The sequence below is a fragment of the Fonsecaea erecta genome (genome assembly GCF_001651985.1).
Source record: "Fonsecaea erecta strain CBS 125763 chromosome Unknown Scaff4, whole genome shotgun sequence".
NCBI lineage: Eukaryota > Fungi > Ascomycota > Eurotiomycetes > Chaetothyriales > Herpotrichiellaceae > Fonsecaea > Fonsecaea erecta.
The window spans coordinates 787,882-812,488 of record NW_017387247.1 but is presented as its reverse complement, the minus strand read 5'-3'; the positions used below and the strand labels follow the sequence as shown (position 1 = coordinate 812,488).

Below are 24,607 nucleotides of genomic sequence, written 5' to 3'. Positions count from 1 at the left end.
AGCCTTTGACCAGGAGATCCTCTACACGGACACGTTAGGCATTGCGTGATAGCCCAAGGCTCGAATGAGTTCGGCTTCTGACATGGTCCCTGCTTGTACAACCGACTCGGCAATGAAGACGGTGTCCTTGCACTTCCCTTGGCCTGATGCCTGCCTCCGGCATAGGCGATGGCATTTTGCCCCCAGTCTCGTCTAGACTGGCCCGGGACCGTGGATCGACAAGAATGGAGAAGGCCGCCGCAAAACTGCCATAGATTTTTGTCGCGATATGAAAAATTCTGTGCTTGATAGAAGCGCTAGCGTTGAAGGCGACGTGAACGGTGGATGACAGGCTTAAATGAAATGACAAGACAGTGTGTAATTACCTGGTTCTTTCCGCGTATTGGAATATTTGTACCAGCAGGACTAACGCTGCGGATGCAACCAGCTCCTTCGGTCCACTGATCGCTGGAGTAATGGCCATGTGAAGAACATGCTGAGTTTTGCAGTGGATATCACACGCATATGCACACAAAAACGGAAAGGGTGGTGTAACGGATCCTCCAGGCACATACCAGTCGGTGCCTTCTTGGCTGTTGCCGCAAGTATCCTAGACGGCGACATGCCCTTTCGCAATTTCCACGGAGGACATGCCGAGCCCATTGACAAGGCTTTTCTTTTTGAGACGGTCCTGAGCACGCCATTCGGTGGAAACGTGTAGTTGCCTATCTGGGACGGAACCGTTCCATTATCGCAGTGATTGACACTTTTACAGTACCGCGACTCATTGCTCGTGCGTCGAAGCATTTGCATGACATCCTGCCACATGGCCATGCCATGGCCGCTATCGGAAGCAAAACGTGGGTCGCAAGAACCAAGCGAAGCATGTTCTTCGCGGTGCTTCCGCAGAGCGACTTCGACGGGGCTTCAGCCATGAGCATATCGTTGCTGTGACAGTCACTGGAAGATGTGGGGCACCGCTGTCACGCCTATCCCTGAGAATAGGCATGGTGCTGCTTGGTGTGTTTCGGGAGTATACATTCAAAAATGCTGCAGGTACAGCGATTGAGGTTGAAGCTGGTTGTTGAGATGGAAGATGGACGTGCGAATCTATGGAATTGATGCCAAGCCCAATGGTGCGGAAAAGCAATTACTTTTATCCGCTCCTTCATGATGGCCAAGTTGTGAGGAAGAGAGCATCACTTTGCAATTTACTAAAGACCATGTAGTCAAGACCATGTACTGTGTGTGTCTGTCAATGTGGCGGCAGCTTTGATGCATGCCCTTCTTCCGATAGCCAACTGGGGCACTACAGCCCTATCTCAGCGGCAATGTCGAGGCACCATTCTCTCCCCCTTCTTTCTTGTCTTCGGCAAGGGATGTTTCCTCCTTGTACACGTCGTATCGGTATTTCGCTCCCTCGTGATCGTTTCTGAGCCCCTTTTGACCTTCTCCATATACCTTCTCGCGAGCTGTCAAGGGCTCGGCCTCGGCAGACCTGGGCTCTGGATATAAGCCACGCCGTCGCAGTTCGGGAATCAACAGGTCAACCACATCCTCGAAAGTCCCCGGCGTTGTCACATAGGCGAGGTTGAATCCGTCGAGGTCCGCTTCTCTGATCCATCTCTCCATCTCATCTGCGACCTTCTGGGGAGTGCCAACACCTACGGGCCCCAGACCACCAATTGCAGCCTTTTCGGCCACGACCCTCGGCGTCCACCTCGGCACGTCAGGGCTTGTTGTCGTGAAGGCATCCAGCATGCTTCTCACTTTGTGAGCCTCTGTCGAGTCCGCGGCAGTGATGTCCTGGTCGATAGGGATTTTGGAGATGTCGATCCCAGTCCATCCGGAGAACAGCACAAGCCCTCCGATTGTAGAGGCATACTTCTTCGCCTCTGCGAGCTTCTCCTGGGCCTCTTCTTCGGTTCGCCCGATAATTGGCGTGAAGGTCCCAAAGAACTTGATCGATTGTGGATCACGCCCTTTCTCTTGGGCTAGTTGGCGGATCTTGTCGATCTTGGGTCTGAGCACCAGCGGACTATGTGACGAGACAAAGATTGCTTCCGCATGTGTGGCCGCAAAAGCAGATCCTGCGGGCGAAGTGCCAGCCTGGAAGAGAAATGGTGTCCGTTGAGGCGACGGATCGACGATGTGTCGAGAGTCTAGATTGAAATATTTGCCATGATGGTGGATTGTTCGCACTTTGTCAGGGTCGATATACGTGTCGTTTTCGGGATCAGGGGAGAGAGCGTCATTCGCCCACGAACCTTCCCAGAGTCTTGCGGACATCATGTTAGCAGCTGTGCTCGCCGAGGCGATATCCTTCAATGCAGACACTTACTTGTACAGGACTCTGAGGTATTCATCAGCCTGCAGGTATCGCTCATCATGATCGATAGGGTTGTCCAGACCGATGGCCTTGAATGCTGCCTTTTTCCACGACGTCACAATATTCCAGCCGATACGTCCATTGGTAAGGTGGTCGAGGGTCGAGAAGCGCTTCGCAAGAAGGAACGGAGCCTCAAAGGACGTCGAGGCGGTGATGCCGAACGCGAGATTCTTGGTCACTGCCGCCATTGCAGAGATGGGCTAAGGGCTTCGTGGTCAGTCATCTATCGTGGACCGCCTGGATCGGTTACCGGCAACGACTTACGATGGTCGGGTCGGTCATGGGCCATTGCGCAGCACGTCGGATGCAATTATCGAGGCTGTCCTCGTACGTGTCATATCCGCCATAAGTGTCGGCGAGAAACAGCGCGTTGATATCGCCACGCTCCAGAAGCTTTGCGAGCTCGATCCAATAGTCGAGTTTCCTCTTTGTCGCAGACTTGTCTTTGGGGTTCTATACATGTTTTCAGTCCCAGAGGAGCTTTGCGGGACACATCCAGACAACCCCCTGGCTGAGGACATACTGACCTTCCATTGACCAGGTGAAAGATGTCCCACAGTCGACATATCAAACGCATTGAGCAGAATTTGCTTCTTCACTGGCTCGCCAGAGCCATTGGTCTCTTGTACGGAACCCATGACGACGATAATACCGGTTCTACTGTCCACGCAGACAACAACGTCAAGTAAACCCACCAGACCTGAGATTTAGACCTGCTGAAAGGCACGCGTTCGTCGAGGGAATAACTATCTCCAACTATTTTGTTCCACGTCCGGTCTCGCACTGGACCGCAATAGTAAACACTTGCTCCTCCAACGCGAGGTGCACATCATCTTCGCTCTCCACCACCCTCTCTTTCCCACCACCCGCCACAGAGGGTCCTCGGTTCCGCATCGACACGTCTACCTGCAAAGAAGATTACCAGCACGGCCAGTATGTTCAGCAGCATGGGGACCAAGACCTTTCTCCGCCCTGCGACCAGTAAGTCTGAAGAGAGGGCGCCGTGCGTGCGTGCTATGGCGTGATTTTAGGTCCGATGCCATGATCTGCCACCCGTGGACGCTGTGTAGAGCAACGTTGCTGGGACCGCTGGGCCCCCTTGCAAGCCCACTTATTATGGAGAGGTCGTAAGATAAGGGAATGAACAAGAAGTCCCTGTCCCGAGTGAGTGGTCGAGATTTAGTTTAGTTTAGATTACATATTCCAAGATTGATTCCGTTATTTGTACTGGGGTATGGTAATTGCGGTAAAGGCTGTCATGACGGTACGAAACGACGGTACCCCTTGAGGTATGTATTTACACAAAGTATCATGCTCGTATTACCTTGATATACCTAGAATAGTATTATGTGGATCGATAGATACCTCTTTCGTACCAAGAACCATGCATCCTTTCATACGTTCCTACGACGATCAATAATCAACTCTGCCATCAACTTGCGCCCCCTCTAACAGGACAGGAACAAGCAGTGATGGATTTGTTGAACATAAACGCATTGCCAGATATCAGGACCTTGCCAAATACCGAAACATGGTCCCACTCTGTACTTGTTCTATTTCACTTGGTCTCTTACTGTATGAATCAGACGGCGATGACCTTGGGAGTGCATCTAACTTGATGTAACGAGAGTAGAGAGACACCGCGCGTTAAACATCCAGGTCCCCATCACGAAAGGCGGCTCAAAGAGCGTGGGCCTGAAGCACAGGTCCATGTGATGTCGTGGTATGCTCAAACTCCCAGCACCTTCTCAGAGGGCAGCTCTTGGATCAATTGAGGCGTGTTGTCGACCGGAGACGATTCCACAACCTCCGTGGACAGGTTATCGCGCAGATAGTCTTCCTTGATGTCCTCAGCAGGATTTCTAGCAAATAGAATTGTGTCAGCGTACGAAGTGAGGAGGAAAGGGGGAAAGCGGAGTTCAGAGGGGAAGTAAAAGGGGCAAACAGCCTTGTCTCAACATACCTTCGCCGCTTGATGTACCACGAGATCCAGTGCGCAAACAGGATCAAGCATATCGCGTTGCCGAGCACGAAGGGATATCCCTTGATGAAACGGGGCGCCTCGACCGTCTTGAAGACCAGCAGGGGCGTCCACGCCGTGGTGGACTGGGATATGGTGTTGATCAGGACCAGGGTGAAGGCGCGCTCGGCGGGCGAATACCGCAGCTGGGTGTTGACCCAGCCGTAGAGCACGCTGGACATGGCGACGGCCGAGTAGGTGGTCATGAAGGCGAACCACAGGGCGGACTCGGGGACGTGCCACACCACAAGGATGATCAGGCCGATGCTGTTCCAGACGTGGGCGACGGTGATAGCCCAGGCGGGGCCCCAGAGCAGGTCGGACGAGAAGCAGATGAAGAGCACGTAGAAGATACCCAGGGCCGGCGAGATGGCGCCGAGCTGGTTCAGCCGGCCCGCCGAGTACCGCTTCAGGCTCTTGAGCCACAGCAGGTAGCCGCCCGACGACGTGTTGATGCTGCCGTTCCAGAAGAAGATGTCGAGCACCAGGAACGCCCACACCTGCCAGGCGCCGGCGACGCGTTTGAGGGTTGCGAACGTGAATTTCCCCGACGTGGCGTGCCCCGTGCGCAGGAGACGCTTCTTTGCGAGAGCCAGGTCGTGGTCCTTGAGGAACAGCCGGTTCGGGATGTCCGGCGTCCCGGGGAGGAGGAAAAAGCCCAGGAAACCGACGGGAATGGTGATCAGGGCACAGATGATGTACCTGTCAACCCTGAAGTTAGAATCGTCTGTCGAGACCTGCAGAAGATGAATAGTAAAGTGAACGGGGGGACGTACATCCATCGCCAGCCGGCCAGACCATCCACTCCATCCAGCTGGTCTGAGGCTGCGGACTGCAGGAGAGCCGCCGTGAGGGTGCCCAGGGTCAAGCCAACATAGAAGAAGCCGCCTCGACGGGCAATCTCATGACCACGATACCACGAGCCGAAGATGTAATGCACGGCGGGAAAATACGCGGCCTGTCACTCAGAGTTTCAGTAAGGAAGTCAACCAGGATGCAGAGACAGAGCCCTGCCACAGACCTCGAACCAGCCCACCAAGAACCGGTATGCCATCAGCTCCGCATAGCTATTCACCCGATACTGCAGCAACGTGAAGACCCCCCACAGGATATCGAGCAAAGGAACCAGCCAGTGCATGGGGATGCGGGTGAAGAGGAACATGAACGGGATCTGGCCCACGACGGCGCCGACGACGTAGATGGTCTGGACGTGGACCAGTTGGTTTCCGTTGAAGCCCTGCAGACAGAGATAAGAGACTGAAAGGCATGGAGCATGTCACCACCCACCAAGTCTTCCTTGAGGCCGGCGACGTATGCATTGTCTAATGCCCCCTCGTTAGCGACCATAGCTACCACCCGCGACGTCGAACCTCACTGATATTTGCCTGGTCGATGTACTTGACCCAATACGCCAGGAACACATAGGGCACGATCAACAGGTCGAGTTTGGTGATGAGCTTGCGTTCATCCTTGGTATCGTCTGGCGAGAACCAGTGGATTTGGTACCACTTTCGAGAACCTGCTGTCTCCCCCATATTGTCCCGGGTTTTCCGATCATGCAACGCGAGCTCTGGACTTTACCATCAGTTCACATCTCTGGGAGGATTTCTCTCATATAGGAGGGTCCGATCGTAGCCACTCAAGGCAGGATCTGAACGGCCTGGGCATCCTGTCGGCTCCCCCTGACGACATGTCCAGGTGGAATGGCGAATTCTGAACCACGAGGGCTAGCTGCTTCAACGAGGTCTGTGTCGTGCTCGTTGCATTCGCCATCGACGGAGTTCTAGACTGTGGGCAGCTAGTTGGTGCTGCTGTGAATGCCGATATATGGCCTGGATCTTCAATTGATTACATGCCTCGCATCTAGGTAAGGTATTGCTCTCCCATGCCCCCACCCCCTCCCCTGGTAATGTCAGGTAAAATGACAAGGGTTTAAAGGGTACGACCCAGTGCTGTGAGAATGAAAAAATCCAAATGGTTATCACGTCGTCAAAGTCCGTGTTGTTACGCGTTTCCCAACGTCTTTTCGCTGCGGGTTCGGCGATGGTGTCAATTTGTGGGTCGTGTTCGTGATGGTGGGCGGCATCCATGATCCATTTGCCTCGCTCGGTCTGCTCGTACCGTAAGAGAGGAAGGACATGGGGGTTTCCCACACGGCGAAGGGAGGTGGACGTGCACACAGCGTCAGTGCGTGAGAGATTGTAGCATGAGCAGATATATGTGTATGTAACTTTGGCCAAGTTTCGTGTCGTCCCAGGAACGCCGCAGAGACCAGCCAGCCCCGGTATATGTTCAAAATGGCCAATGTCGATGTGATAGATCCATTTCAGGTCAGTGCCGTCAGCAACGGGGAACCGAACGGCCACCAGTATCTGGAACAAACACCATCCACCTCGAAATTGAAAGAGGCTGTAGTGGTCGTCAAGGAGAGTTATCCAGCAGCTTCCCCGAAGGAGGAGCTGAACGGCGATATACATTCAGAGCACCGCGCTGCCAACGTCCTCCATGAAGCATATCCCAAGTCCAATGTGCAGCTTCCGGACCATCACATTGACGACGCCAGAAGCCTGAAAGTCGTCATCATCGGCGCGGGACTCTCTGGCATTCTCGCTGGGATATTGCTGCCGGTCAAGGTGCCAAAGCTGGAACTGACGATCCTCGAGAAGAACGACGACGTGGTATGTGGTGGTAGTGGTGCAAACATCCCTCCTCCTTCTTTCTAGCCTTGCTGACTATCGTTCCTTCTAGGGCGGCACTTGGCTGGAGAATGTGTATCCGGGGGTCAGATGTGACATCCCCGCCCACGTCTATCAGTCGACGTTCACGCCATACACCCAATGGTCGCAGCAATTTGCCGAGGGCCACGAGATCCTGCGATACTGGCAAACCCAGGCCAAGAAGTACGACGTGTACAAGTATGTGAAGTTCGGCCGTCGCGTGCAGGACGTGGACTGGAACGACGACGACGCCCAGTGGACCATCACCGGCGTGAATCCCACGACGGGAGAGTCGTTTGAAGAAAAAGCCGACTTTGTGTTGCCGGCCATTGGTCGATTCAACGACTGGAAACTCCCTTCTTACCCGGGAGTGTCAGATTACCAGGGCCATCTTCGACATACCTCGAATTGGGATCCCTCGTTCGATGCCACCGGGAAGAAGATCGCTATCATCGGCAACGGCGCCAGCGGCATCCAAGTCCTGCCCAATCTACAGCCGATCGCCCAACACATCGACCACTACGCCCGGAGCAGGACGTGGATCGCCGGGTCCTGGGCTGGCGACGAGCGCACCTTCGAGCCGCAGTGGTACTCCGAGGAGCAGAAAAAGGAATTCCTCGACCCGGCCAAATACCTCAAGTTCCGCAAGGCGTTGGAGGACAAGTACTGGCGCCGGTTCCCTTCGACGTTCCGCGGGTCGGAGCAGAACATCAAGATGCGCGAGCGTTTCATCGAGATCATGGCTCAGCGGCTGGCCAGGAAGCCCGAGCTGCTGGACCTTCTCGTCCCGGACTTCAGTCCCAACTGTCGTCGCCTCACCCCGGGGCCGGGCTACCTCGAAGCCCTGACCGCCGACAACGTCACGTTGATCCAGGACCCCATCAGACGCTTCACCGCGACGGGGATCGAGACGGTGACGGGCGAACACCGTGAAGTGGACGCGATCCTCTGCGCGACGGGGGCTGCCATTGACTTTGTGCCCCCCTTCAACGTGCGAGCTCGCGGGGTGAACCTTCGGGAGGCGTGGAAGCCGCTGTCCCAGGGCGAAAAGGCCGACGCGAGCCATTTCGGCTGGCCGTACACGTACCTGGGCCTGGCTGTGCCGAACATACCCAACCTGCTCTTCATCCACGGTCCGCACGGGGCAGGGCCGTCCGGGACGGTGCCGCACAGCGTCGAGGTGCAGGTGACGTACTACGCCAAACTGCTGCGCAAGGTGTCGACGCAGGGCATCAAGGCCATGTGGCCATCCAGGCAGGCAGCCGACGACTTCGTCGCGTACGCCGACGCCTTCTTCCCGACCACCGTGCTCACGGACAACTGCAGCTCGTGGGCCAACGGCGGCAAGCCTGGCGGCCGCGTGCACGGCATCTGGCCCGGCAGCGCGGGACACGTCACCCTGGTACGCAAGGAGCCGCGCTGGGAGGACTGGGAGTACGAGTACCGGCACGAGAGCGGCAATCGGCTCATCGGTTGGTTCGGCAACGGCTGGACCAAGAAGGAGAGGGACGACGGCGAGGACATGACGGCCTATCTGCAGCTCGAGGGCACGGTAGATCTCAGGCTGCTGCACGAGAAATGGTGGGAGTAGTAGAGTAGTAGCTCTGGCTTTGCGGAAGTTGCAGGCAGAGGTGGAAAATGTCAATTCGATGCGTGCGCCTAGCTCTCTCTATCTATATATTTTGGGGGCGATACTATGCGACAATTGGTTTCGTAATATGACAATCCTGGCTTCGGGGCGCGTTTCACTTGACCCTGACCACCAGCCTGCCGCCACTGATTTCGCCCCTCCGCATGGAATCCAAAGCGTCATTGACGGCGTTGAATCCTTCCCTCACCCCCAGGATCGTAGGAGGGACCAACAGACCCTGCGACAGGAGCCGCTCCAGCCAGAGCATCAACGCCTCGCCCAGCTCCGGGATCTCGTGGAACACTTTGATGGGCACGGTGTGGAAGATGGTGTTGGTCGGTGGCGACCCTTTTGGTAATCCAGTCAGACCTACCAAATGTGCGGCAGGACGCACGTCGTTCTTTTCCAGTGTTGGCGTCGGGGTTATTGCTGTGGTGTCGTGAAAGTCCGAGGAATGCTGTTCTAAGCACTGCTTCAAGTGCTGGGCTGTGTCTCGACCAACCGTGTCCACGGCGAACCGGAGGCTGTGGTTCGTTACTGATCTGGTTATCTCGATGGCTCTCTCGGGGTTGTGGTTGTCAACGACGACATCCGGCTTCGTTCTCGGATCTGAGGACACACTCAGGGCATGTTTGCGATAGTCCATGATGCTGATTGTCCGTAGTCCCATCAACCGAGCAATCTGGTTCAACATAAAAGCACTGGTGGAAGAACCACCCCAGATGGCGAGCCAGTCCCCCGGTTTAGCCTTCTCGGCCCTGTTGATCCCATTCAAGCATTCCGATCGGATATCTTCCGGAAGTCGCTGAGGGTCCAATCCTCTCACTATAGAGAGGAGATCCGGTCCGTTCGCTACTTTGGAGAAGTCGAGTCCAATACAAATACCCAGGGAAAGAACTGCGGCGACGAACGCCACACCTAGTGCCGCTCCCGATTCAGGAGTGATGTTCGCTGGCAGACGGCAGGTGTTGAAGTCGGTGGCCACGACGCATTGCTGGTAAGCGGCTTTGCGGAGGTCCCGATAGTCGGTGGAGATGACAATGACCAGGTCACCGGGTTTGAACCGCGACCCCTGCCTGGGACTTATGGCGACCTCTCCCACAAGCTCACGACCTGATATGTAAGGGAGTTGAGGGATGCCGAAGTTGAAATCCCTAAGATAAGTCAGTATATTAGACGGGCCCGTGTCCTCAAACGGGTAAGGGATCTCTTTACGGTGCTTTCCAATCAATCGGGTTGAGGCCGATCACTCTATTCCAGACAAGAAGTTCTCGGTTGTCCAAAAGTGATGGGATGGGGTGATCCAACACTTCTGTGTAGGGCTGCTTGGGGCCATGCAGCAGAAGGGCACGCTGTTGTGTCGAAATGCTCGGCAGTGACGAAGAAGACGACGACGTCTTTGACGAGGGGTTCTCAATCTCTTGGATCTTGAATTCAACAGTGATGTCTTTGGCGGTGCTCGTGGTCCTCAGAGACCGAAAGAGTCGAACGAGACCCATGGCTTCCGCAAGGTGAATCAGTTGGTGTTGTTCGGTGCCAAATACAAGATATTCAGTCCGCCAGATCTTGATGTCGCTCTAGGGCGTGTGACAACTAATCTGAAAAGCGAGATCGGATAACGGGAGCCGCCCCAGGCATATCATTGTAAGCAAATATCGGTACGGACCTTGTAAAGACTCTGGCACAGGATTTTCAACACTAGGTGTATTGGTGGTGCAGCCTGTATCGCGTACTGCTTGGTAAGTAAGGAAGGGGGTTATCCGCATACATGTACAATACTTTGCACATGGTACCTCTTGCTGAGATTGAACGGGACTATGTCGTGCTCAGGACCCATGGTCGCAACATGTCCCGTCTCTCTCATAAACGCCCAATTGCGTTCCCACACGAACATGTCCGCTTGGGATTCCACTAGAGGATCATTTCCACTCCGGCGGGGAGGCAACATTGGCAGGACGATACCTTTTTTTCTTCCTACGCTCGGGTCCTGCTCAAGCAGGTTGGCCACGCAGCAGAGCCGATAGCCAGAGACCACAGTTAGGTCCACTTGCGGGAGCATTTCGAGAGGGTGTTGGAGAAAGTGCGGCAACCGCTCTCGTATTGCGTGCTCCTGAACACAATGACGCGATCCAGTTCTCTGCGAGATAGTCAGCATCGCACAAATGACCGGAATCGAGGGTCAAGGCTGGGGCTGGGCCGAAAAAGATATCTTTATGTCGAGGTTCAGCGCCATAGTAGCGTCTGAGCAGAAAACCAGACACCCAGGTGCTGAGAGGCAAAACACCAGTACATGATATCGAGATGTCGACGGTTGAAGTCGGAAGCACGCGGCTTGGCGGCGGAAACAAGAAGCAACTCATTCTCAATGCCTTCGCCATGAATACGCCTGGCCATCTTTCTCCGGGGCTTTGGCGACATCCCCGAAACAAAACATACAACTATAAGAAGTTGGATTTCTGGACAGACCTTGCAAAACTCCTCGATGACGCTGGTTTTCATGCTCTGTTTCTTGCTGATGTCCTCGGCGCTTATGACGGTAGGTCTTGCAAACCAAAGATTGTCGTCCTTCTCCTGTGCATTAGAGAGGTTCACAACAAAGATATGAAAACCAGCTGAAGGAGAATTAGTCTACAAAGGTCCAGCCAATGCAGGTCCTGCTCTAGAATCTGGCGCCCAGTTTCCTGTCAACGACCCGCTGTACCTGGTTCCCGCTCTGGCCGCGGTGACGAAGAACCTTGCCTTTGGAATCACTGCCAGCACGACTTATGAGCCACCGTATTCTCTAGCCAGGCGGTTTTCGACCGTGGATCATCTGAGCAACGGGCGTGTGGCTTGGAACATCGTGACCTCTTACCTCGACAGTGCCGCACGGAATTTCGGTCTGTCCCAGCAGGTTGAACACGATGCGCGGTACGACTTGGCCGAGGAGTACATGGAAGTCCTGTACAAGCTGTGGGAGGGAAGTTGGCGTGGGGATGCCGTTGTGGCAGATATGGAGACTGGTGTCTACGCGCTAGGCGACCGAGTTCGACAGATCAACCACCAGGGCAAGCATTTCAATGTCCCAGGTCCTCACATTTGCGAACCCTCTCCGCAGCGCACCCCCTTCCTTTTCCAAGCTGGGACGTCCAAGAGTGGGCGGGCATTCGGCGCTAAGCACGCAGAAGTGATATTCGCTGGAGCGCAACTGCCAGAGAAACTCAAACCGTCGGTTGCAGCCATTCGTCAGCTGGCTCGCGAGGCAGGTCGAGATCCATATCATGTTAAAATTATTGCCAGCATGTGTGTGATCGTGGCCGAGACGGATGAGGCTGCCAAACGCCAACACGAGGAATTCCTTTCTTATGGCAATCGAGAGGGAGCCCTCGCCCTATTCGGCGGTTGGACTGGGGTGGATCTTTCGACTTACTCGGACGACGAAGACTTCCGTTTTGTCAAGATGCCTATGATCAACTCTATCGTCAATGGGTGGGCAGACACGGTTCCGGGCAGTGAGAATCTAAAGTGGAACAAGGCGCGTATCGCTGAATACCTGTTGCTGGGAGGGATGAATGCGAAGATCGTGGGGTCCCCGTCTACGGTAGCGGATGAACTCGAACGTTGGGTGGAAGTGGCAGACGTGGATGGGTTCAACCTGTCTCATGTGGTGAATCCTGGCTCTTTCGAAGACATCATCCAGTTTCTACTGCCCGAACTTCGAGCTAGAGGGATTTTCCGAGCTGGGACCGAGCAGGAAGGGCTCACCGCCCGCGAGCAATTTTTCGGCACCCCCTGGTTGTTGAGTGACCACCCTGGCAGCAAGTTCAAATGGGACGTCGGCGACGACATACCTCGATATTTGCAGTCTCAGTAGCAGGGGCTATTGCACTAGAAAAGGTTGACATGGGCCTGTAGTTTCTTCTGATATGCAGCTTAGAGAAAACGGCAGAGATAAGTTCAAGCATACTTCGCACCTGCGTGTACTTTGCTTGTGTTCCATACAGTTGTGGAGGAGGCAGAGATCATTTCTTGCAGGGATGGCAAATGTTTCCCAGATTGACACAGGCAAGGTGTGACAGTCATCGGCGATGCGAGGTTACTTGCTAGGTACCTGGGTGTGATGCAGGAGGAGAGAGGTTCGCCATGGGAGAGCCGCTCTCCTTGGCTGGTGTAACTAGGCTTGAGCGTAGGAGGCAGGTTTCCCGAGGCTCCCCTTGATTGGTGGCATTCCCACCATCCCTGACGTAATAACTCGCTACTACTTACTATTCCAGCCTTCGCTAGGCTCGACCAGCAGGTACCTCGCTTCCGCCTAACTCGCTAGATACATGGCTTAACTGCTTCCGTTATAGGTGGCTATTCCGTGAACTGATCACAACGACATCAACTCTGCCTCCAGCTCCACCTCGTCGCTCGTTCTGTGGGCAGCCAGACAGGTGGCAAGTTGGCAAGTTGGCATTTCTGACAGCGACACCGCCTTTTGGCCCCAGTCCCCCCCCCCCAACAACCGGCCACACACTCGAACTGCTGTTGCTGTGGCTCGCGGGCCATGTGCTTGGGCTCGTCTGTGATATGCGACCAGTCAAGTGTCACACAACCCCCCACGCACAGATCGAATAGGCTGCTGGAGGAGCCTTTTTCCGCACCCAGGATACACAGATACGAACCATGGGAACTAGAACAACCCTGCGCCTGTCAGGGAGCCTCGAGGCCATCTATCAGCAAGGCCACTAGATTTGACGTAAGGGCATATGCAAGCATTGGTGGCAGATGAGCACATCAATCAGTCAGTGGAGCTCTGACCATGTGTTCGGTGGTTGATCCCTTTGGCTCGGTCCCCTGTTGCGGCCCCCTGCCCATGCGGCGCGCCAGTGTGTGGCCACCAGGCTAACTCTCGGTGTCTGCCGCAATGCCCGCAAATCCTCCTCGTTTCTTGTCCCTCTGGGTTCCATGATTCGCAGCCAAGCATATGCAGTGGGTGAGTCTCAGCTGCCGCGCTGGAAGCGTCCTGTGGCAAAGACCTCCCCTGTCTGAATCATCAATCCCATCCATCACCTTGCTCGTTGGGGTTCTTTTCGATTCCTGCCTCAGCCAGCAAACCTCAGGCCGCATCGGGCTTTACATTCCCTCTATATTTGAGAGTTAGGCGCACGTCGTCGTCTGCTGACTACCTGTGAAGCATTGAAAGGGACAGTGGCGACTCTCCAGAGGCAGAAACCGAAGCCAGTCCTCCTTCTCGCTTCCAGCCTTGCCCTTCTAGTGGCAAGGACACAACAATTGGCCCTTCGTATCCTCAGGGTCACTTCAAGCTTGCGTCCGGGCCGACAACCGTCACACCAAGCTAAGACGCCAATCCTCCCATTTGGGCTTCTTGCATTTCGCCTCCATAGGGACGCACAGGCCGGTCCTCCCTTTCGGATCGTTTCCATTCTCGCTCAACTTGGAGCCAACCACTCGCTACGGACTTGCTGCAGCCAGCGTCACCCGTACTATATCCTGATTCCATTGGTCGCAAGGAAATAGACCTATCACCTGGCAGTTCATTGGTTGCGGGTTTGGCATCGAGGAACTATTAAGAGGCCATTGTCTCTCTCAATGCTCAGTGAAGAAGTCCAGCGTCTTTTAGGGCTGCTCGGTGCACATTGGCCTTTTGCCTTTGTGCTTTACTTCTGATCTTGTCCACATGGAGACCGTCTTCATTACCATCCACGGTCAGTAACTTCTGAGGTTCAGTGTGTGCTTTGCTGAGACCGCTCCTAGATCTATCCCAGGATGCCCGAATCCGGTACTGTTCCGATTCGGTCGAGGATATACTGGGCTACTTTCCTCATGAGGTGACCGGGAGATCATGCTGGGACTACTTCCACCCAGACGAGATCCCCTTCGCCAGGGCCATTCACGACCGTGGCATCAGTCTTGACAAGGCGGCTGTGATGAACTATTGCCGCATCAAGCATAAGGATGGCCACTGGGTTGGCTGTGAATGCGTCTTTACCGTGGTCCACGATGTCCTTGTGGCCAGTACTGCCATCTACCGCCGGGGACCAAAAGCAAGACGTACGTCAACTTCCACTTTCTTGGTCTCAAGTGTTGTCACTGACTCAAACAGAGAGGGCACTCGAGGGAGCAGGTATCCGGCGAATCTTCTCGTCTTCTCCTCGAGACCCCAGATACCACATGTTGTCATACTTGTCCAACAAGTTCTACGACGAACCGTCCGCTCATGCGCCAGAGCCGAGGGCAGCACTCTTTCTCAATCGGTTTTCACGCACCTCCACCGTCATGTTCGCCACAAATGGTGTCGCCGCGATCCTGGGTCTGCAACCATCAGACCTGGTTGGAAAGAGCTTCTACCATTGTATTGACCAGGCGTGCCTTCAAGACGCCGTCAAATGTATCGAAAGCGCGAAAGCTAACGACTCTATTGCTTACCTGAGGTTTTGGTACCACGACCCTTTCCAAGGAGACGCTAATGCTGATGGCGAGTCCATTGATGACGAGACCGACGAAGACGACGAAGGTGGCGTGCCTTTGGGGACCGGCACGCGCTCTGGTTCCAGTGTCTCAATGGGAGATGCTTCGACTCCACGTCAGGCCGAAGATAGTGCACATGTCACTGACAATGAGGCGTTGAGGGCTCGTGGACAAGCTTCCACTTCTCAACTTAACGGAGCTCTGCAGCCATCTGAGAATGAGGCACAGAACGTCCAAGTCAACGGTCACGATGATAATCATGCACCGGCCACGAGCACCGACCTCGTTGTCAACGAGCATGAGGCGGTGTCTGACCAAGAGGCTTCCCAGAATCCAGCTCCACAAGAGACTCAGCCAGGAGATGCTAATGGAGAACGACTAGAGCTTGAAGCCGTGGTCTCCTGTACCTCAGATGGACTTGTTGTCATTCTCCGCCGTGCGAGACCGTTGGTCCCGCATACCCTTGGAGCAACGGAAGCTCCATATTATGCCAACGGACTGTTTGCATCGCCCTGGGCGCCGGAGCCGATTATGCCTCCTACAATCCAACAAACAACCGTGGCCCCTGCCACTTCTTTCCCGATGACCGACTCGTCAGAGTCCGGGTTCATGGCTGCCATTCGAGAAGTCGCGGTCTTTGCTTGGTCACTCACTGGCATCAACGGCTCTCTCGCGCAGTATGCACGGGGCAAACCGTCCCCAGAAGCATTGCCACCAGATGGTCTACCTGTCTGGGACCCCAACGCGGACATTGACCCGAAAGCAAATGAGTTATACAACGGCTTCTTGGGCAGTGTACATCGTCCATTTGCGGAATCTGGCGAGTCAAGCGCTGCCAAGAAAGACGACGATTTGGGCAGCAGCGATGATGAAGTGCTCTGGAAGAGGGCGCCAACAATGGCGCCGTGGAGACGACCCAAGAGAAGAGCCCACCATGATGCTTTCGGAGGCGATGGAAATGATGGAGTGGATGGCGCGAATGAGGATGGCAGGAGAAAGAAAACCACAAGATCGCATTCCAGCTCTGGGCCGAGCACAGGTTCTGGGGGAGCCTCTGCTGCAGGCTCTTCTTCTGGCTCGACCTGATCATGATGTAGCCTGCTGTCGGTGATGACAGAGAGAGAGTGTGGAAAAGGCGTCAACAAGCCAGTCGAATATTTCGGCATACATTCATTGACAAGGACGCAACGGCCCCATGAAATTGATATTTCTGATAGCTATGACTTGTTCTTATAAAACATTATCAATGATCTCCGACATGACATGCCTGAAGGAAATGTGATAATACCTCGCCAGGCCCCTCTCAGAGCAAAGTACTTCTCATCGGAGGCACGTGCTTTCGCGTTTCTGACGCGACGGGCCGCGACTGCGATTTTCTGACGCTTCTCATTTCACTATCTGTGGCTAAATCACATCCTGGACTTGACTTCCTGGCAATGCACAATGCCTCTTGTCAATGATAAAATGAATGCTAAGCAATACGTTCAAAATCGTGAATCTGTCACACATCATGGCCGCGCAGAGAATCGATCATTGACACCACAGCCCAATTCCAGCCGCGACAGGTCGCAGCAGCGACAAGATGAGGCCCGCCGCAAATTGCAGCAAGCAAGTCATGGCAAGGGAAATAGTGAAGCCATAAGTCGCCGAGACGCTGCGCAGTTGAAGTTGGACGTTCCGAATACCTTGACGATCTCGAGTTCCAAGCACGCGCAGCCAGCTGATCACGGTGTTCTTCAAGAGCCAGCAGTGGCTCCGCCCAGTATATTCTCTCGTCCTGGTCCCAGTGTTGAACATCGGCACAATGTCTGTATAGCTTGCTGAACCCTCACTACCCCGACATCATCAACTGACCCCGGCTACAGGCGTTTGACGATACCCAAAGCATCCACCTTGATGATACAATGAGCGTGGTCGAAGAGAAGCCTCCTCGGCTCTCGAAACCTTCATTCAGCTTCCATCACGGTAGGGATATGCCACCGATCTGGACCGACGAACCTCCTATCCCTCCTCCTACCCATCATTTTGAAGGCTCAAAATTACTCTTTGGAGAACGTGACAAGACTTCCGGGCTCCCCGCAGATTGGCAAGCTCGGGCAGATGCGGAAAGACTTAGACATGGTTTTGAGGCAAAGCACAGCGCAAGGTTCGGTCACCACATCGGCCAAGCAAAGCATGGCAAAGACGACCACGAGGAAGGGTCCGATCAAGATGGCGATATCGAAGAAGGAACATCCATTGTTGAGAATACACCTTCACGCACGCGAATGGGCCCCGAGGCTAAGGTTACGTCAAAGCATGGCAAGGAGAAGAAGCTGAAAAAGGGCCATAGGCCTGAAGAGCGCGCGAGTCACCCTACATTAAAGCATAGGAAGTCTCTCAGCGACATTGCGCCCGCAGTCGTGGTCGAGCCATCAAGCCGGCAACAGATCAATCGCTTCAACGTCTACAAGTCACTTGAGACAGAGCCTGAGATGGTACTGGCGGACAACCTTCGTCAAACTATCCAAATCCCTCAGCCAAATTCATCACTTGTGCACCCGCCGGCCTTCTCTTCCAAGATGTCTTCGCTTCACGAATCGTCCTCGGACGAAGAGCAACTTCAGGCGGCAAACGCCTCAAACACTGTGCCACTGGCCATCAAACGTCACCGCTCGGAACTTGACCTGGATTTCGACCCCGACGTCCTCAAAACCAAGACCATGGCGGACCTCGACGCCATTCCATTCACCGCCGACCCACGGTGGTCGGCACCGGAGCCCGCCCTCGATGCCAACGGTACGCCACTGAGCCTGTCCGCCAAACTCACGAACCTGACCAAGATCCGGTCCGAGGACCAACGCAACCTGTTTAAGTCCCTCAACGACGCCGAACGCGAGCAGACTGCAGAGTGGTTCGTGGAAAAATTTAAGGCGGACATGCAGAGGCTGATGGCCGTGCGGCTGGAGAGGAGGAAAATCGCCCTCAAGTACGAGCTCGAGGTGCGGAAGAGGGAGAAGGAGGTCGAGCTCAAGACGGGGGATGTGGACCAGGAATTGGCTGGGCTCAAGAAGGGCGGCGGAGAGCTGATTAGAGGGAAATCGCCGGCGAAATGAGGTTGATGTCCTGTGTTAGTGTGTGTTTGTTCTGTTGTTTGAAGAGGAAAAGGGACGAAAAGTTGTACAACAATGAAAGGAAGGCAAGGCATTCACGAGCCGACGGTATATATTTGATCTGGACCTATTCGAGCGAGCGATGAGGTAAACCCGCTCGACGGATCCCATTATGGAGGATATTCCCCCACGACGTTACGACGGAATAGAGAGGGAAAAAGAACTGATGAGGTCGTGCTTCACGCACGCCTCAATGATTTCACGACTTACTTACATGTGGACGTACGGAATGTAATACGTAATTGCACAGCCAGGCACCTAACCTGCCTACCTATAATCCTGCTTGTACATGTACATGGTGAGGAGGCGATTTGCTCCGTGTTCTAACGTAACCCGCCCCCCGAGTCGATGCGACACGCGTCTTTTCGTACGATCAGGAGACACGGAACGAGAGACAAATAACTGATGCATGTTACTACAAGGTGTGAGATTTGGTCTTGTTTTCTCTGGACCCGGCTCCGTCCAGACTGTCTATTTGTGTTCTATGTCTCCGGGTATCAAGGACCCTGTCATAAACTGTGCAGCTCTTAGGTTCGCACGGAGTCATTGCTTCGTCCTCGTCAAGGTCGCTCAAGGCCTGGTCTGCGACCAGCATCGAGATACAAGCAAAAGGAGAGGCTATCACTTGGCAGTGAGTCGACTTGGATCTCTTGTGTGTTCCTCTTCGAGAGCGCCTTGCTGCCTGAATCTACCTCATTGCTTAGGGACATGGAGCTGCAGGTCGCCATAAGCAGTTCCGTCCTCAGAAAGGACTGTTTCATCGTCAATACAACTGCCTCTCAAGATGTTGAGGCTCAGAGGTATGACAGGTGCTGTGCTGCTCACCATGTCAATATCCAGGACCAGCACTCCTTTAGTCGCTAGTGAAAGCTGCGTGGTGGCCTGGTAGAGAAAGCCATGTTTGTTTGGCAAAAGCACCGCGCTGGTTCGGTAGGAAGACTCTGAAATGTACCGCCAACAAAAAGGCCTGGGTAGTGTTGTGAGACTCCGCTCACTGGTCGCTTCATAAAGCCTGTGGCCAGTCAAACAGGGACTCAGGATCAATTGCTCAAGGCCAGCATCCAGACGATCCTGTGGATAAAGAAAGGCTACAACCATTATATCCCTCAAGTCTTACTTTTCTCGCTTGCAGTTGGTATCGGAGTAGCCTCAGCGGTGTCGCTTGCCTCGCCAGCTTCCGTTTCAGCATCGTCTTGAGCCTTCACTACCAGCTTTCCCAGCACCTTCGCAAGCCGCTGGTAATCAGCAAGCAACTCTTGCACCTCGCCCAGCCTTAACTCTTTCGCATCGGCTACCTTCATGAACTTTGTTATGGGCGGCGTGGCCTTGATAGCCACCAATTCACTATGATCCGGTGATCGTAAGAGGGCCTCGTGTATTTGCTTGGGTTTCTCCTCGGGTAAAACTTCTTTGTTCTCCTGGGCCACAACTATTGTTGGCGTAGGGGGAGTCTGTGCGGCCGGCGGAGAGGCTGATGCAGCAGGGGCCCTGCCACCAAACCGTCCAAATGCACCACCGAATGCAGAGCCTATGTGACTCATTGGATTGAGACTGTTGCCAAAGTTCTTTACCGTCTCCAGCGGATTGGTGGCCGTGGGTTGTGTTGCTGGTGGTGTGGGTTTTTGCGGAGGCGGGTTTGCTGGTGTTGTAGCAGGACCATTTGGAGGCGAGTTCGTGTTTCCTGGAAGGAATCCTATTCTTTTCCCAGTGCTGCTTCCATTGCTTTGAATGCTGTCCACACTTCGCTCCCGGACAGCTGCTTTTCGACCTCCTAAGAGACCGAGCAGTTTCTCTTCGGTCTTCGTCAGATTAGAAGGCATAGGGCTGGACTGTCCGTCGTGCATAGAGCTTGACTCGCTGAGAGCATGGTCGTCTTCGTCCGGAGTCAAAGGTCGACTAACAAGCTGCCTTGCTTCGTCCAGCGTTTTAGGAAGGATAATTTCAGTATTGGGGCCTTCAGTGCCTCTTTCCTTCAACTTCCCAAGGAGAAATTTAAAGCTGTTGTCCAGACTGTTGGAGATGTTTTTGAACCCTTCTTCCGCTGTAGAGCGAACGGCCTCATTCGCGTTGGTTATGGGCTGCAGAAGGTCCGAAAATGTGCGTTGATGTCGGGTGGCTGGAATGGGCGAGGGCTTTTCTGGAAATGATTTCGCGATCGAAGAAGTCTGACTTAACTGGATGGACGTGCCCGTAGCGTTGGCCTGTGAAGTGGCCGTTGTAGGAGACATTGACACAGGGACCGATTCCGGCAACAAGGGAAAGGCCTCAAGCTTGTCTGAGACCACCTCTCCGTCCGACTGGGAGGGGACCTTCCTAGGGCCTTCTGGCATTTCATCGGCCCTCAAACTCGCCAGGTCGACATCCTCCAGGAAGGTAATCGCGGCTTCCAGATTCGTAAGGCAATAGGCGGCCTCGCCATCGATCTTTGGTGCCGCTCTGAACCGCTGGATGAAATAAAGGTTGCTAATAATGTTGATGCCTTCAACTGGGGATGTGATCAAGGCGTAAATCAGAGTCGGCAGGATCTCGTCGGCAGAGGACGAGGAAGGGTGTATTGAGTACAGAGTATCAACAACGGCTTTATGGGCGGTGGTGAGGTGCTGTAATTTCCCTAGTGGATAGCGTTCTTCATTCATCTTAGCCAGGCTCTCTCGTGCAGGAGCCAGTGAGGCTTGCACATCTTCGACCGACTTTTCAGTGTCTTCACTCCAATCAATGCCCAGGTCTTTCAAGCCTATTCCTACCAATGCCAGGGCTGCCGTTTTCGATCTCAGCTTCTCGTCTCGGACCTCGTCCAGGGTGCTTTTGTGTCTCCATATTTTGTCATAGACCTTTTCGCATACTCTCTTCTCCACGGCCTCTTCTAGGACAATCCTCTTGTATTCCAGCAGTTTTCTCTGTTTGCGTCTATCAGCGACCTCGGAAGCCGTCAGCATCTGTTGAGAGCCTCCTCTTTGATCCAACGGAGCCAGGGAATCATTTGAGGGCTTGTTCTGCAGAGGTCTGGAGCGCGAGGTAGGTTTGGAGGGGGTCGGCGATTGGTCTCGATGGAGGCGGGACTTGAGGGCAGAAATGTGAATAGCGATTGCCCCAGATGCCCGAGCGTAGAATTCCTGGAATAGTTCCGACAACTGGTCGACCGTTGGTGGTTCGTTATAAATTTTCGCACCAAGGGACTCAATGAACCTGTCGGTCAGGCTTGCCAGTTCTATAGGCAGTTCATCAAACCGATCTGGGAGGCTGCTGACCCGTCCCAGGTCCGAAGATGCGGGCTCATCCTCCTCATTTATCGGCTTTTCAAAGATGTCTTCCGGTGACAAGTCCTGCTTCTTGGGGGATTTCAGAGTGGTGACGGACTGGATGGTGCTGGCTCTACTCCTATTTGCGGAAGAGGAGGTAGCAGGAGGCTCGTAACGAGTAAAGGATTTCGTGGAAAGGGCAGATGGTCTTGACTTCATCGAGCCGGTTGAGATATTCCTCGACATGATGAAACTCGAGACAGGAAGGTCCTGGGTGCGGAAACAGTGAACAGACAAATACTCTGTACTCCGCTGACAGCCTATCTCAGGCAGCCAGGCTGGGAGGTCTTAGAAGAGCATGTTCTTACTTCAAAGAGCAACCATCAACAATCCTGCGCCTAGGAGTCGTAATTGACCCCAGACCCGGCTCATCCGCAGAGGATTCGTGGTGCGTCGTGTCCTTGTTGACTGCTGAAACACGAGTGCAACCGACACATGCGATTGACGGGATTGGTCACACGTAGAATGTAGAATGTGGTCTAGTTGCCCTCCGCAGTCCGCAGCCCGCAGTCTAGGGTTGTCCACTCGACGTCAGCGTCTTCTAGACCCATCTCGCCGTCCAGTAGTCCACGAGACCTGGTGTCCCGAGCCACTTCAGTCAACAGTCATTCAAGCCTCCATCGCTACGATCTGTCACTCCCCATCAGCACACATCCAATATGAAGACCCGGAAACAGAAAGACAGGATTTGCAATTCAGGCAGCAGAATCACAGCAAGCATGCTGTTGTCCTTCCTTGCCCTCGCACCCTCAATCGCTACGGCCAACCTCCCCGCCGCCATCGATCCCTGGTACCCAGTACCGGTACCCAAAGAACCAGACACTCATGACTTTACACTAAGACACATTTTCCATCGAGGCACCTACCGTGATCCCAATCTGCACAAACGATACGATTTCAGGCCGCAGGCGCCCGTCCTCCTCACCTACGAAGAAGACGATGCCCAAACATCTTCACTCGAACCGCCGCCACACTTCACCCTGCGTTCAGACTCTGTCGAGATCGAACGGCTCATCGATCGGGAACCGTTGAGCATTGAGAGACACCTCCAACATGCACGCCTCACGGGCAGTCCGGCAGTCCTCGACACTTCGCTGTGGACACTGGACGAGGTCGAGGGTCCCAACATCGTGCACAAGCCCACCGTGCTCAATCTGGCCATCATGGCCGCCAACGCTTATAACCCAGGCCCAGGCGAGGGAGATTGGGAAGATGTCAGCCAAGGCTATAACCGATCTACGCCATTTGGCTGGGAGGGCGATGGCTTGAGAGGTCATATATTTGCCAACGAAGGCAATGAAACAGTTATCATCAGTCTCAAGGGGACTTCTCCTGCCGTCTTTGACGGAGACGGAACTACGACCAAGGACAAACTGAATGACAATCTGTTCTTCTCCTGCTGTTGTGCCCAAGGTGGTTCATACTTCTGGCATCAAGTCTGTGACTGCCAGACAAGCACATATACTTGCAATCGGACATGCGTGGTGCAGGCCTTGAGACAAGAGAACCGGTACTATCGAGCTGCAATCGACTTATACACCAATGTCACGGAATTATACCCTGATTCCAATGTCTGGCTTGCGGGCCACTCTCTCGGTGGCGCGGTGACGAGTCTCCTCGGTCTCACATTTGGTCTGCCTACCGTAACTTTCGAAGCTCCCGGCGATGACCTCGCAGCCAAACGCCTCGGTCTCCCCACACCTCCATCATCAGATCCGAACAGGCCACGCACGAAATATACAGGGGCATACCACTTTGGAAACACTGCCGACCCTGTATTCATGGGCACCTGCAATGGTGCCACAGCGACCTGTACTTTGGGCGGGTACGCTATGGAGTCTCAATGCCACACAGGAAAACAGTGCATTTACGATACTGTGAGTGACTACGGCTGGCGTGTGGGAATAGGAAACCACAAGATTCACAACGTCATCGACAACGTGATCAAGATATACCAGACTGTTCCCTCCTGTGAGCCAGACAATGAATGCGTGGATTGTTTCAATTGGAAATTCTTTGAAAGCAATGGCTCCGACTCGACGACGTCGACCCGGACCACTACCACAAGCTCCACGACGTACACGAGAACGAGCACATGCAAAACCCCAGGCTGGTGGGGATGCCTAGACGAGACTACGACGGCGAGCACGACATCAACGGTACCGGTGGTAACCACCACCTACACCACGACGAGCTGCGTCACGCCAGGCTGGTTCGGATGCAAGGACAGCGTCAATATCACGGTAACGACAACCACGCCCGCGCCAACGACAACTTCGCCGACCACGTCCGTTCCTGCTTCCGTCACTCACGACCCATCATCTTCTCCTTGCGAACACCCCGGGTGGTGGGGTTGCCGTGACCCTACTTCGGCGACTTCTAACCCATCTCCGTCCTCAACGCTGTCGAATCCAATTGCTACAAGCACCGCTGCCCCGCACAAGAAGCACACGTGCAAGACGCCTGGTTATTTCTGGGGCTGTTATGATACATCCAAATCCCATCATCGCCATGCTACAAGCACCGCTGTAAAGGCTTCGACAACGACGGACAGCATGATCAGCGAAGCGCCAACGTTGAGCACAAGCACTATCAGTGCAACATCAACTCAAACGACTACCGATGATGGTACGAGGAGGGGGAGGAAATGCAAAAAGCCAGTATTCTTTGGCTTGATCTGTTTGGATGGATATGAGGACGAATATGTACCCGAACTATGATAGTCGGGTATATCACAGCACGATTTTCATGATACTTCGATATTTAGACTGTGATTATATTGGATGTATGCATGCGGTTTGGGTGCACGTTGGATGGCGTTGCACGTCGAGGAATAGTCATCAGGTTGGAGCGCTTGTCTGGAGTTTTGAATTTTGAGGGCTTCTCATTTGCTGCACGCCACATGAGATGTTAAGGATGTACCTTGACTGTCTAAGCTCTCCAGCGCAACCAAGGCCAAACAGAAACT

General features: G+C 54.2%; 9 protein-coding genes across 9 annotated transcripts; 5 read left to right on the top strand and 4 right to left on the bottom strand.

Moving 5' to 3' along the window:
* Positions 1 to 1,296: 1,296 nt before the first annotated feature.
* On the bottom strand, positions 1,297 to 3,006 carry AYL99_05048 (hypothetical protein; the record flags this gene model as incomplete). The annotated part of the gene is made up of 4 exons (XM_018836560.1): positions 1,297 to 2,257; positions 2,321 to 2,568; positions 2,633 to 2,821; positions 2,896 to 3,006. The coding sequence occupies 4 exons, from the start codon at positions 3,004 to 3,006 to the stop codon at positions 1,297 to 1,299; spliced, it is 1,509 nt and encodes a 502-aa protein (XP_018693413.1).
* A 1,091-nt stretch (positions 3,007 to 4,097) lies between these two features.
* AYL99_05047 (hypothetical protein) lies at positions 4,098 to 5,923 on the bottom strand (the record flags this gene model as incomplete). The annotated part of the gene is made up of 6 exons (XM_018836559.1): positions 4,098 to 4,230; positions 4,332 to 5,090; positions 5,165 to 5,346; positions 5,410 to 5,625; positions 5,676 to 5,710; positions 5,764 to 5,923. 6 exons carry the CDS (start codon positions 5,921 to 5,923, stop codon positions 4,098 to 4,100), a joined length of 1,485 nt encoding a protein of 494 aa, XP_018693412.1.
* A 762-nt stretch (positions 5,924 to 6,685) lies between these two features.
* Positions 6,686 to 8,696, top strand: AYL99_05046 (hypothetical protein; the record flags this gene model as incomplete). Its single annotated transcript, XM_018836558.1, has 2 exons — positions 6,686 to 7,066; positions 7,137 to 8,696. 2 exons carry the CDS (start codon positions 6,686 to 6,688, stop codon positions 8,694 to 8,696), a joined length of 1,941 nt encoding a protein of 646 aa, XP_018693411.1.
* A 154-nt stretch (positions 8,697 to 8,850) lies between these two features.
* AYL99_05045 (hypothetical protein) lies at positions 8,851 to 10,234 on the bottom strand (the record flags this gene model as incomplete). The annotated part of the gene is made up of 2 exons (XM_018836557.1): positions 8,851 to 9,889; positions 9,951 to 10,234. 2 exons carry the CDS (start codon positions 10,232 to 10,234, stop codon positions 8,851 to 8,853), a joined length of 1,323 nt encoding a protein of 440 aa, XP_018693410.1.
* An 802-nt stretch (positions 10,235 to 11,036) lies between these two features.
* Positions 11,037 to 12,588, top strand: AYL99_05044 (hypothetical protein; the record flags this gene model as incomplete). The annotated part of the gene is made up of 2 exons (XM_018836556.1): positions 11,037 to 11,271; positions 11,363 to 12,588. 2 exons carry the CDS (start codon positions 11,037 to 11,039, stop codon positions 12,586 to 12,588), a joined length of 1,461 nt encoding a protein of 486 aa, XP_018693409.1.
* A 1,809-nt stretch (positions 12,589 to 14,397) lies between these two features.
* On the top strand, positions 14,398 to 16,274 carry AYL99_05043 (hypothetical protein; the record flags this gene model as incomplete). Its single annotated transcript, XM_018836555.1, has 3 exons — positions 14,398 to 14,425; positions 14,475 to 14,771; positions 14,824 to 16,274. The coding sequence occupies 3 exons, from the start codon at positions 14,398 to 14,400 to the stop codon at positions 16,272 to 16,274; spliced, it is 1,776 nt and encodes a 591-aa protein (XP_018693408.1).
* Positions 16,275 to 16,631: 357 nt separating this feature from the next.
* On the top strand, positions 16,632 to 18,283 carry AYL99_05042 (hypothetical protein; the record flags this gene model as incomplete). Its single annotated transcript, XM_018836554.1, has 2 exons — positions 16,632 to 16,994; positions 17,054 to 18,283. 2 exons carry the CDS (start codon positions 16,632 to 16,634, stop codon positions 18,281 to 18,283), a joined length of 1,593 nt encoding a protein of 530 aa, XP_018693407.1.
* Positions 18,284 to 19,446: 1,163 nt separating this feature from the next.
* Positions 19,447 to 21,825, bottom strand: AYL99_05041 (hypothetical protein; the record flags this gene model as incomplete). The annotated part of the gene is made up of 1 exon (XM_018836553.1): positions 19,447 to 21,825. One exon carries the CDS (start codon positions 21,823 to 21,825, stop codon positions 19,447 to 19,449), a length of 2,379 nt encoding a protein of 792 aa, XP_018693406.1.
* Positions 21,826 to 22,298: 473 nt separating this feature from the next.
* AYL99_05040 (hypothetical protein) lies at positions 22,299 to 24,359 on the top strand (the record flags this gene model as incomplete). The annotated part of the gene is made up of 1 exon (XM_018836552.1): positions 22,299 to 24,359. The coding sequence occupies one exon, from the start codon at positions 22,299 to 22,301 to the stop codon at positions 24,357 to 24,359; it is 2,061 nt and encodes a 686-aa protein (XP_018693405.1).
* Between the last annotated feature and the right edge of the window lie 248 nt (positions 24,360 to 24,607).